This window comes from Passer domesticus, chromosome 19 (assembly GCF_036417665.1).
Source record: "Passer domesticus isolate bPasDom1 chromosome 19, bPasDom1.hap1, whole genome shotgun sequence".
Classification (NCBI taxonomy): domain Eukaryota; kingdom Metazoa; phylum Chordata; class Aves; order Passeriformes; family Passeridae; genus Passer; species Passer domesticus.
Genome location: NC_087492.1, coordinates 12738817 through 12750641, shown reverse-complemented (window position 1 = coordinate 12750641; position 11825 = coordinate 12738817). Strand labels below are relative to the sequence as shown.

The 11825-nt window shown below is 59.8% G+C and overlaps 1 protein-coding gene across 3 annotated transcripts in view; it reads right to left on the bottom strand.

Annotated features, from left to right (window-relative positions):
- Positions 1-1367: 1367 nt before the first annotated feature.
- HIP1 (huntingtin interacting protein 1) overlaps positions 1368-11825 on the bottom strand; it is a 43212-nt gene continuing 32754 nt past the window's right edge. For all 3 annotated transcript variants that reach the window (XM_064394939.1, XM_064394937.1, XM_064394938.1), the window contains 22 exons: positions 11683-11740; positions 10834-10909; positions 10295-10426; positions 9619-9716; positions 9387-9459; positions 8893-9076; positions 8709-8797; positions 8496-8612; positions 8306-8407; positions 7432-7626; positions 7167-7314; positions 6989-7075; positions 6775-6882; positions 6217-6353; positions 6000-6110; positions 5822-5880; positions 5619-5712; positions 5179-5279; positions 4960-5065; positions 4707-4830; positions 4170-4231; positions 1368-3650 (listed from right to left, as the gene is read on the bottom strand). In XM_064394939.1, the coding sequence (XP_064251009.1) occupies positions 3447-3650; positions 4170-4231; positions 4707-4830; positions 4960-5065; positions 5179-5279; positions 5619-5712; positions 5822-5880; positions 6000-6110; positions 6217-6353; positions 6775-6882; positions 6989-7075; positions 7167-7314; positions 7432-7626; positions 8306-8407; positions 8496-8612; positions 8709-8797; positions 8893-9076; positions 9387-9459; positions 9619-9716; positions 10295-10426; positions 10834-10909; positions 11683-11740 (2465 nt within the window). In that variant the 3' untranslated portion in view covers positions 1368-3446. The remainder of the gene's footprint in view (positions 3651-4169; positions 4232-4706; positions 4831-4959; positions 5066-5178; positions 5280-5618; positions 5713-5821; positions 5881-5999; positions 6111-6216; positions 6354-6774; positions 6883-6988; positions 7076-7166; positions 7315-7431; positions 7627-8305; positions 8408-8495; positions 8613-8708; positions 8798-8892; positions 9077-9386; positions 9460-9618; positions 9717-10294; positions 10427-10833; positions 10910-11682; positions 11741-11825) is intronic.

The window sequence follows — 11825 nt, the reverse complement described above, 5'->3', positions numbered from 1 at the left end:
TTCCAGTCAGAGCGACGAGTCCTGCCGGCGTGCACGGGGGAGCCGCTGCCCCAAGGGCAGGCGGGGCGAGCGGGGCCGGCCCTCCTGCGTCAACGCGGGAGCCGTGGTCTTATGGGGCGGAGCTTCTGGGGCGAGCGGCGCTTCCAGCCGCGCGGGATGGGCGGGGCTCCGAAATGGGCGGGGCTCCTCGGGAGCACGGCCCCGCGCGCTCCCGGCGTGCTCCGCGCGAGCGGGCGGGGCTCGCCCCCGCGCCCCCTCACGGCGGCCCTGTGCTCCCTCCTCGCTCCCGGCCGGGCTCTCCCCCCCGGCATCCATCTCCCCTCCCCAGGCCATGTGTCCCTGTTCCCACCGGGATTTTCAGGCTTGCCCCACTTCCCATCCCTTCCCCCACCACGTCTCCCCCATCCAGCTTCCAATTTCCCCATCTGCAATCCACAGTGGGTTTACCATCCCAATTCCCATGTCCTCCCTCTCCCGGTCCCTGTGTTCCCGTTCTGTCTCTAACAAGCCCCCTACATAATTCCAGCCTCTGTGTCCCGCTGTCCCAGTCCCTGCGTGTCCTCATACGTCTCCAGTCCCAACCCCGTATCTGACTTTGTGTTCCACGTGCAGGAACCCCAGGGCACAGTCCTGCCTCTCCCCAGTCACCACCGTGTCCGGCCTGTCCCCTTGTCTCAGCTGAAGGGTGCCTTTGCCACCATCCTGCTCTGAGGACAGGGCTGGGAACTGTGGGAAATTCCCTCTGGCTGGCTGAGCCCCTTGGGCTCCTCAGGAGACATGGCTGTCCCTGGGGATATGCCACCCCACTGCCAGTCAGCTGTGTTCTGCAGGGCAGGGACCATGGCAGGCAGGGACAACAGCAGGGAAAATGACAGGGACAGTGGCTGCTGTCACAGGGCTTTCTGCATCCCAGGGGTCCAGCTGGCCCTGGCATGGCTGGAGGACACTAGGCACTGCCCAGGGTGGGTTAACCATGCTTAGGAGGGGACATTTCCCTGAGATCCCTGTCTGTGGACTCCACAGGCCACCCAGCAAGCACCCGGCTCTGCTGGGGTGACAGGATGATCTGCATGGCCTCCCCCCTGCAGCATCATCCTCCCAGGAAGGGAGGACAAAGCCATCCATGCTCCTCAGGGCTGGGCTGGGACCACATCCTGGTGCCCTCCCAGCAAAAAGAGGTGACATGCTGTCCATAGGGACACGCAGGTGCAGGACAGTGGGGGAAAAGGCTGGAGGTCATCAGCAGAACAACACCTGGGTCAGCTCGACTCCAAGTGATTTTGGGGGCCACTGAGCACACTGATGAGGGCAGAGCCCACAACCCCCTTGTGACACAGGTCCCCTGTGTCCCTCCTCAAGCTGCGGGGCTGGGCTGAAGGCTTTATTGAAAAATCCAAAACAAACAACATGGTCATTATCATACAATGAAAACCCAAATCAACTTGCCCTGCAGTGGGGGGCACCCCCGCTGTCCCCGTCACCAGCTGCCATCACTGGGGACACCGCAGGGACCCTCTGCCCACGCCTGGCTGAGATACAAAAGGGACAAGTGGATTAGGCCGAGAGCAGTGCTGCTGTCCCCAAGCCCCCACTGCCACTGTGACCCCCATGCCGCTCCCGGGCCCCAAGGCCTGAGGTAGTTGGGCGTGCAGGCGAGACTCCCCCCCAAAAATAGTGGGGAGGTTTTTGGGGCTCCCTGTGTCCTGCAGGAAGGGCATGGTTGGTATTGCATCCAAGGGGAGCCAGCATGGGTTGAAGATGGGGAAGCAGCAGGAGCCCACATCCCTCTGGTGGGCTGGTGCACAGAGCAGGTGGTCCAGCAGCAGGGCTGGCGGGGGACACAGGAACAGTGGGTCCCTGCATGCTGGATGGCTGCATGAAGGGGTGGCAGCTCTGAGGCCACGGTAGTGGCAGGTCCCACTGCCCCAGGTGCCAGCTGCACGCTGACAGGTGGACATTGCTGGGAAAGCAGACAGTGACAGCCCAGCCTCTTCCCAAAGGGAGAAAGGCTAAATCCTGTCCTCAGCACCCCGAGTGGAGGGACAGTGGCCCCAGCAGGGGCACCAGCAGGACCGTGGGGGATGGGGACATTGCTGCATGGTCTGACTTCACTGTCTCCACTGCAGCAAGATGAGCTGGGGGGCCCAGAGGGGGCTGATGCCCCCTGCCCTCTGAGCCCCCTGCTCAAGGCACAAAGGTTCCCTGGCTGTTGCCAGCTCCATGGCCACCCCTGCCCACAGCCACACTGGCCCTGGTCCCCCTGCACCCAAGAGGGTGGCGATGACACCAGGGTGGCACCGAAGTGAGCAGAGACAGGGAGTTGCTTATTCTGGCTTTTTGGGGCACCCTGGCTTCCCCTCAATCCCTCTGTGCTGCTGCCCTAGAGTCACCCCCCATCCCCAGGAGCTGGCGGCTTATGCGGTGCCACTGTGGTGGCCCAAACCTACACCCAGCACCTTGCGGAGGGTTTATTGCTGGCATGAACACAGTGAACTGTCAGGGCAGAACAGCCCAGCTCAGTGGGGCTTGGGAGGCATTTTGGGGACCTGGAATGAGGGACAAGAGCTCATGGCAGCATCCCTTCTGCTGCTGCCCCTTTCCTAGCTGTTCCTAGCACCCTGTGTCACCAGCCAGGGTATCCCATGGGAACACCACCTCTCAGCCTGCAGTGGCCAAAGGCACTCGGTGTCCCCGCTGAGAGGGAGCACTCTTAGCACCAAGCCCAGCAGCACCCCAAAGGCTGTCCCCCACCTGGTGGCACCCCCGGAGCCCTCAGCATGCTCATTCCCAGGGCGGGGGGGGTGGGGACGACGGACATCCATGTTGAGCCAGGGGCTGGATTAAGGCTGGAAAAGCAGCGAGGCAAGAGAAGCCCGACCGCTCTCGCACAGCCAGAGAAGGCTCTAGGAGTTCCCAGAATCTGTGCAAAAACAAAACTAAAGGGTTAAAGACCCCCGTGTAGACACCTCCCCCCACCCCCAGCGGCTCTAATAAATACAGGTGTGGCTTTGCGCTCTCGCCCCAGCCCTGGGGTCTTGCTGGCGGCTCGGCTCTGGTGCTAGAGGAGGCTGCTGGGGGGACACAGGGGATGTGTGCTTCAGGGGGGCTTCCGCACCACTTCCTTGGGGTTCTTCTCAACAGACTGCACCAAGTGGGGTCCCAGGGGTGTCCCCCACAGGGTTCCAGGTGTCCCCTGTGGGCTGCTTCTACCACTGGTGCTAATCTGCAGCTATAAGTGGGAAGACAGGGTCAGTGGGCGTGCTGTCTACCAGCATCCCTCTGCCCCATTCCTCTGAGACCACAAGGCTGCTCTAGCAGCACCTGAGCCCCCTGCCTGGGGATGATGTAGATCCCACATGTTGGGGTTTTTCCTGTGGAGAGACCCCATAGGATTTGCTCATGTGTGCCAACTATCCCCAGGCTTGTGCCAGCTGCAGCAAACTTTCTCACTGCCACTGACGGCAGGCAGGGCTTCTCCACCCTACCCCACCTTTTCTGTGAGCAGCTGCCCAGCTGGAGCAGGGCTGGCACCACTCACCGTCCTCCTCCCAGCCCTCTGCCACGCCAGCCAGCTCGTAGTGCTTCTTGCGCAGCTCCCCCAGCTTCTGCCGCTCCTTCTGCAGCTGGTTCTCCAGTTCCAGCACCCGCACCTGGGGACATGGCCCAGGACATGCCCACCCCAGCACAGAGCTGGGCCAAGCACTCCCCTTTCACACCCGTTATGCCCCCAACATCAAGCCCAAAGACCACAGAGGCGCATCCCACAAATGCTCCAATGACAAGTGGACCTGGGGAGGGGATGGAGCTCAGATGGGCACTGCTTGTGCACACAAGTGAAGGCACAATGATCTGTGTGGGCATCCCAGGCAGGGGAATTCCCCAGAGCTGCCCCATACCAGACAGAGATGGGTGCTGTGAGTAGCACACAGGGGGCAGGGGTGGCCACGGGCTGCTATGTCATGATGGGAAAAGCATTGGGGAGGGATTGAGGACCAAGTGCATGTGACTCCTGGGCAAACCCATCTGTTGCCTTCACACCTTGGGCTTTGCCTTTGCTTGTGCTACCTGGGGGCAGCTGGACATGGTGACCCCAAATTTGATGGCCCACACCAGGCATCCCAAGAGAGACTTGCCCAGGTCTGTTTATGAAAAACGTGGGAATCTCCTACCTGTGAGTCCATCTCCTGACGCTTGATCTGGGTGAGTGTCATGCTGGAGAAGTCCATGCTATCTGTGGAGAAAGACACCACCACGCCCCTCAAGCTCTGCTCCCCCAGTCAGACCCCCCAGCAGCTCCCATGCTGCTAGCAGGGTCTGGCACCATGGGATATGCAGGGAGGGTGTGAGGGGCAGCCATGGGCAGAGACCACAGGGGCAGAGTCAACCAAGAGTGGTGAGTGTCAAGAGGAGAGGTTTTGGGGCAGGATTGTGCTCCAAGCATTAGGACCAGAGAAAATGGCCTCAAGTTGTACCAGAGGAGGTTTAGGTTGGATAAAAAGGAAAATTTCTTCATGAAAAGGGTCGTTCAGCACTGGCAGAGGCTGCCCAGGGTAGGGTGGAGTTCCTGAAGGGATTTAAAAACCATGTAGATGTGGCACTTGGGGACATGGTTAGTGGTGGGGGAACAGTTAAACTCAATTGTCTTAGAGAGCTCCCTCAACCTTAATGATTACATGATTCTAAGATCCCTGCAGCCTAACACTTACCTTTCTCCTCCACCTGAGACTTCCCAGCCTTGGTGGAGGCCACCACGCTGGCCGTGGCCTGGTTGACGCCCCGGGAGGCTTGCTGGAGCTTGCAGAGGTTGGCGCTGTCTTTGTCTGCCTTCACCTGACAGGACAGTGAGGAGGGGGTCACACCCCGCCAGGCGAGCAGAAGATCAGCCCCAGGATTTGGGGTGACAACATGGTGCCCCAGCATCTCCCTGAACCATGGGAAGGGTAGCAGCCTTGCTCCTACCTTGGAGGCTGCCACCAGCTGAGCAGTGCTGGCTGCGATCTCCCGGGAACAAACCATCAGCTCCTCGAACGTCCCCTTGCCTTGCACTACCAGGTCAGCAGCATCACTGCAGGACAGCAGAGAGGAGCTGGAGCATCATCCTGCCACCTGTGTCCCCTCCCTGTGATGATGGCAGGACTCTGCCATCCTCTCCCTGCTCTGGTGACAGCGGCAACTTACACCATGACAGTGGCACCCCAGCCCACTGCCTTGGAGGCAGAGATAAGACCCTCGGTCCAGCGCGAATTCTTGGCATAGAACTCCTTGGGGGATGCTGCACCCTGCCGTTGGTAAAGGCACAATTAGTTACTGAGCACCCCCAAGGCCCTGCTCTGGGGGGGGGAAAGGAGGAGGTCAGGGTGTCATTCAGGTTGTGTGCGGGAGGTGGGGACACACTGAATTTGGGGGTTGTGGGGTCCCCTGTGTGGGAAAGGAGATCAGGGATCACCACGGCACCCCAGGAACCACAACCAGGGTGAACCCCTGGGGTCAGCAAGGAGCTGCTGGCAGCTGGTGGGGAAGTCCCAGTGGGACAACAGTTGGAGCAGCATGTCCCAACAAGTGCGCAATGACTCCCAACTGGACAAGCACCCACCTGCCCCACCCCTGTCCCAGCTCACCCGTCCACTCTCCACAATCTCTCTCTGGAGATCCTTGGAGGCCAGGACCAGGACACGGATGGCCTGCATGAGGCCTGTGCAGGAGCCCAGAATCCTGTGAGACAAACACCACGGAGTGCCCTCTGTGGAGCAGCTGCCCTGCCTGCAGCATCTGTCCCCATCCTGCCTGTCTGGCTCTGTCCAGTGCTCTGATCATCACTCACCTCTCATTAACTTCCAGCTTGACCCCAGTGTCACCAGCCCGTGCCTTGCTCAGCATCTCCTGGTTGAGGGGAGAGAAGCTGTATTGAGGCCACTGTGTCTTTCTGGCCTCTACAGTGGGTCCCAGCAGGCCGCCAGGATCGTGCCTGTGGGCACCTCTCTGCTCGTGGTGACCCTCACCTCAATACGGGCAGATGCTGTTTCAATGGCTGCGGCCGTCGCTGCCATCTCCTTGTCCACTAGGTCACCCAGCTCCTCCTGCTTGACGTCCAGACCTCTGGGACGCAGCTCCTGGGGATAGGATGGAATGAAAGGGATCGTCCAGGAGCACTACAGTCCCTCTGGTGGTGCCTGCTATGGCCTGATCCCATCCCACTAGCCCTCCTGGGCCACCCACCTCCCCGATAGCGCTGATCTGGCCCAGGCAGGCTGTCACCAGGCTGCAGTCAGCACTTGCGACCATCCCTGGGTCTTGCAGGGCGCTGAGGTAGCTCACAGTCTCACTGCCACACTGCTTGCACAGCTCCAGCAGACCTGCGAGGGCAGCATGGGGGGCTGAAGGGGCCACATGTGGGGAGGAGATATCTGGTTCCTACCCTCCACAGCATCCTGCCTGTACTGGCCTCTGCCTGACCTGCTTTCTGCCCACTTCAGCACCCTACTTGCCCCAGCATCCTGCCCACCTTATCCCAGCATCCTGCCATTACCCCTGCACACCCTGGCCTCTGGTCACCCAGTATCCTCTTTGCCCTGGTGCCTTCCCACCCTGACATCTGCTCACCCCAGCCCCTGCTCACCCTGATCTCCTGTCCATCTTGGTTCCTGCCCACTGAGTCCCCTGCCCACCCCAGCTCTTGCCCACCCTGACCCCTACCCACCCCAACCCATGTTCACCCTGATCCCCTGCCCATTCTGACCCCTGCTCACCCAACCCCTGGCCCAGGGCAGCACTCACGATCAGCAGGCTCCACAGGGGCCACATGGGAGGTCGCACTGCCCTGCAGGAGGGTGTTGCTGACCAGGTGTGCGAAGAGTGCCAGGTGGGGCAGCAGGGAGCCCACGGCTGCAGCAGGACAGCAGGCACAGGCCTCAGCCCCCACTGCGCAGCCCACCCGCCCCGTGTGGCAGGGCTGCACCTGTGCCCAGTGCTCAGGGCTGCCACCTCTCACCTGTGCCATCCGAAAGGTACTTGCTGTGTGCATCCCGCAGCTGCTCTGCACACTCAGAGGCTGCCAGCGCCTGGGACAGGAGGCAATCTGCAGGCAGACAGCAGGCAGGGCTCAGCTGGGACCACAGGAAGTAGGCAGGCTGTGATAACACCAGATTTGGGAGCAGCAGGGGGATCACCTGCTGAGCCAGTGCAGCTGATATGAGCAGGATCCTCCATGCGAGCCAGGGCGTCCTGCACCATGCGCTCGGCCTCGTGCGTGGTGGCCTGCAGCAGGGACAGCTGCTCCTCGACCAGGCGCTGCTGCAGTGCCCGCTCTGTGCTCTCCTGCTGGGCCAGAGCCCGGCTCAGAGCCCTTGCTGGGCCACCAGGCACTCCCTGCGCCTGGCCTGCCCAAACCCCGCTGGTCTGGCCAGAATGGGGATGGCAGGACCCTGGTGGTACCTTGTCTCTCAACTTGGTCTGCAGCATCTCCAGCTCTGTCTTGCTGCTCTCCTGCTCGCAGCTGAGTGTGTCCCGCAGCTGCCGCAGCTCAGCCTGTAGAGCTGCCATCTCGTCCCTGTGCTGCTCTGCTGCTTGGCTCAGCCTGTCCCTCTCCTCTTCCAGGCTGGCAATCCGAGTGTTCTGCTCCGCTCCTGCCTGGTGTGGCATGAAATGGCACTTGGGGCTGTGCCAAGTGTGAACCCTCCACTTTGGGGACCCATTCTTCATCCAGGCTTAGGCCATCCCATCTGTCCCTGCTGGGTGCACCATGGCCTGCACAAGCACAGCTCCCCAACACCGAGCAGCACTGATGATCTCATCTGGTAACAACCGAGGCTTCTGAGGAGCTTTTTCACTTTTATCAGTGAAAATGCATTTTTATCACAACTGTCACCATCCTGATGGAGGAGTGAATGCAGGGTGCTGCCTCTGCCCCATCCCCATCCTGCTGCCGAGTCTGCCCACATCATAGATGGGTGACTGCAATTTCCTGCCACTTTCTGCCTCCTACGAGCCCAGGCACCCCTGCTGTCTCCTACAGCTCTGTGTGCATGGGTTACCCTCTGCAGTGTGATGCCACACTGCTACCTGGGCTTACAGCAGGCAGAGCTGCTGACTGACCCTGTTCTTCCAGGCATTTTTATTCCATGATCCCTGCTGCTGGAGCCCATTATTCCACATACTACCACACTCAGGAGGATAAAGCCCCTGTGTGACACCAAGCCCACTCAGATATGGCAAAGATGACGACAGGGAGCTAGTTTTGAGGCCAGTGGTGGGTATCACCCCTCAAATGGTTAAGGCGTGGCTATCCAGCCCGGAGGGGTGCTCTCACCTGTGTGCTGGACTCCAGCGTGCCTTGGAGGACTTGCAATTCTTGTCTGCTGGCTGCCAGCTCTCGCTTCAGTGTGTCCAGCACCTCTGCCTGCTCCTGAGACTGCAGCAAGGGAAGAGGTTGGCAGCACTGGTGCCCCATCGGAAGCCCCTGCTCACCTCTGGTGTGTCCCCCCACCACCCCTACTCACCTTCCTCTGTGCCTGCTCGCTCACGCGCTGGAAGGAGTCCTCCAGCTCCTTCTTCTCCCGCTCCACATCCCCCTGGACCTGCCTGGCCACTGTAATCTGCTTGGTCACCTCTGCGTTCTGGCAACATCAGAGAATGAGCTGAGCAGCCCCTGGTATCAGAGGGCATGGCTGGGAGAGGGGATGCTAAAGGCAGGGGGCGGTTGGGGAGCCCACCTTGCGCAGCAGGTCAGCATGGTTCTGCACCAGCTCGCTGTACTTCTCCTTCAGTTTGCTGTACCGCTGCTCGTTGGCCTGTGCCCGTCCTGCCGTGCACGCAGGGACACAGAGCTGAGAACCTGAGACCCCGCCACCTGGGGCTCACCCCCACCCCATGCCAGCGCTGGTACTCCCTCCTCACTCTCAATTTCCGTCAGACTCCGCTGAGCCTTCTCCGTGTCCTCCCGCTGCTTCTTCAGCTCCTCCAGCTCTGCACGCAGGAACTCGCTCTCGTCCTGTGCCTGCTGCTTCAGGTGCTGCTGCTCGGCCAGCTCAGCCTCCAACTCACTGGCACGGCCACGCAGCTGCACTGCACCCCGTGCGCTCTGCAGGGACCGGCAGGGGCTGACGGTGCTGTTCAGTGCTTGCCAGGACTATTCAATGCCCACTGGTACCATCCAATGCCTACCAGTACTGTCCAGCAGCCCCACCATGGGTATCACCCTGCCGACCCCCAAGTGCATCTGGCATTTGGAAAGCACAAGGATGCTGGGCAGTGGGCCTGAGCCCACCCCCTGACAGGGATGCAGCCCCCTGGCATACCTGGGGACCCCCTGTATGGGGGAAGCCACTGGGAAGAGGGCAGCACAGAGATGGGGTCACTATCTTATCCACCCAGGGGACAAGATCACCCACCTCAGCCTTGAAGTTCTCCAGCTCCTCCTTCAGGGCTGTGATCTCCCCATAAAGCTGCTCAATTAGCCGGTCCCTGGGAAGGAGAGACATGGGATACACTCTCAGTGCCACGGTGACACTGGGAGCGTGGGAGGCGAGGTGTCCCCTGTGTCACCATGGCGGTGATGCCGTTCCAGGCAGGGAGTTCCTGGTACCATCTTGGCCATTCTGCAGCATTGCCAAGATTGCTTACTTGTCATCCTTGTTCATCCCGTTCTGGCTGTTAAAGTTGAAGGGGTCGCAGCTGAAGGAGCTGCCAAAGATGTCATCAAACTTGTTGTCAAACAGGCTCTGTGGGAAAAGCAGGACAGACCTAGAGTGACCCCACTACCACTTGGGAGCCCTTGTCCCTCTATGTCCCCAGTGTCACTACCAAGCCAGCCTATGAGCTGCCTGGACAGCAGGGCTGGTTCCCCCTGCTTCCAGGACACTGAACGTGATGAACTCAATGAACATGGAGCATCTGTGGTCCATCCCCCCCTAACTCCTGGAGGGAGGAAATCCCTAAAGCCATGTCACTGCATGCTCCTTCCCCTCCCCACTCAATGCCTGAGGACAACCCTTGGTGGAGAGGAGGGTGAAGACCTAAAGGTCTCCATGGCAATGCTTGAAGACAAATCTCTCCTTGCGCATCACTGGAGGGCACCACATCACTGAGCAGCACTGGGAGAATTCAGGCTAGTTCAGCCCCAGCAGCACCCAAACAGGATACCCAGCATCCAGATGGGACAGTTGCCCAGCACCGACCCTTCTCTCTCCAGTGACACTCCCCAGCTCCCAAGGCCATCCCCACTGTCTCAGCCCTCACGGCAGCATGGATTTAGAGAAATAACCGCGGCTCAGAGCCAGAGAGCCCCCACCATCCTCACCTGTGAGGCTGCATCCATCTCCACCAGGTCTGTGATGGGCTCACTGTCAGGTGAGGACGCCTCGGCGGGGATCACCACCACAGGGCTGATGTGCTCTGACAGCGCAGAGGCACGCAGGAAATTGGGAGGGTTCTGGGGAGGGAGGGGAGCAGGGCTAAGGTAGAAAGACTGGCACTACTGCTGGACTGAAGGCACAGTTGGTTGAAATCCTGCCCTGGAGCCAAGTTGGCCATGCCTTGACCCATGAGAATGGAGCCTGGACCCACAGGGATGGAATCACGACCCACAGGGTTGGATCTCAGCAAGGGCTATGGATCAGTGAGAAGAGGGGATCCCAGCTTCCAGTCAGAGGGCAGCTACATCCAGTTGGATGCCACCCAGTGAAGAATAAAAGAATCCCCAAGGCACAGGAGCCCCACACTGCCACCAGACCTAAGAAGCTGGGAAATGCAGCAATAGGCTTTTTTGGCCTTTTGCCAGTGCCCCCACTGCTGTCCCTGGGCAGAGGGACAGGGAACATGGGAACTGCAGGGTCTCACCTCTGGCAGCTGTGGGATCTGAATCAGCCGCTTGAAGTACTGGAGGTTGCTGGAGCGGTAGAAAAGGTCCTTGAGCCTGCAAGGAGCAGGGAACGGTTAGGGATGGTTCTTGTTCAACCTGGACAACCCCTCGCCTGGCTCCAGGGGGGATCACTTAGCCACCATACTGCTCTGGAGGAGAATGTTTTGTGCTGCCCCCAAATGCAGGGCAGGTCCTGGAAGTCCTCATACTGCTGGACGGTTTATCTCATAAATCCCAGGCATGATGGGCAGAGAGAAGGACCTGGAACTTGAGTGACCTAGTCTAGTGGAGGGTGTCCCTGCTCATGGCAGGCATCATACCTGATGACCTTCAAAAGTGCCTTCCAACCTAAACCACTTCCTCCCTACCCAAAGTTTTCAGGAGCAGGGGGGCTTCCTCTCCAGAGCCAAGACCCTCACCTTCAGTTCTTGCAGGAGCATCCTCCCCAGAAGCAGGAGACCTCCCTCCAGCACTTGACGTTTTGGGGAGGAGGGACAGTGCCCAGCCACACCACTCCTAGATTCCATCTCTCCCAGTCACCTGAGCATCCCAGTCAGAATCTTGGCACTGTTGATCCCTGTCCCAAGGTTAGTCTCTTAGTGTGGTCAGAGCACAGTCAGCACTGCTATTTGCTCTTTGAGTTTGTGACCTTGAATCAAGCTGTCTCTCAGCACAATGACATCCCCTCCCTGCTCTTGGTGGCCAGATTTTGGTTACTCTAAATAATCATGTAACAGAGACCACAGCATGTCCCTGCTCACTCATTTTTGATCTCAGTGCCTTGGGAGTACTCCCAGAGCACCAATACTCTTGGTCTGGGCACTTACTTTCGGAACTGTTCCAGGAAGCGATCCCGGTGGCCCTGCAGTGTATCTGCTGGCAGACCTGGAAGAAGCAAAAAGTAGAAATGTCAGCGGGTGTCTTCATGGATCAGGGAACAAACCATCAGCACAGCCACATGGAGATAGCT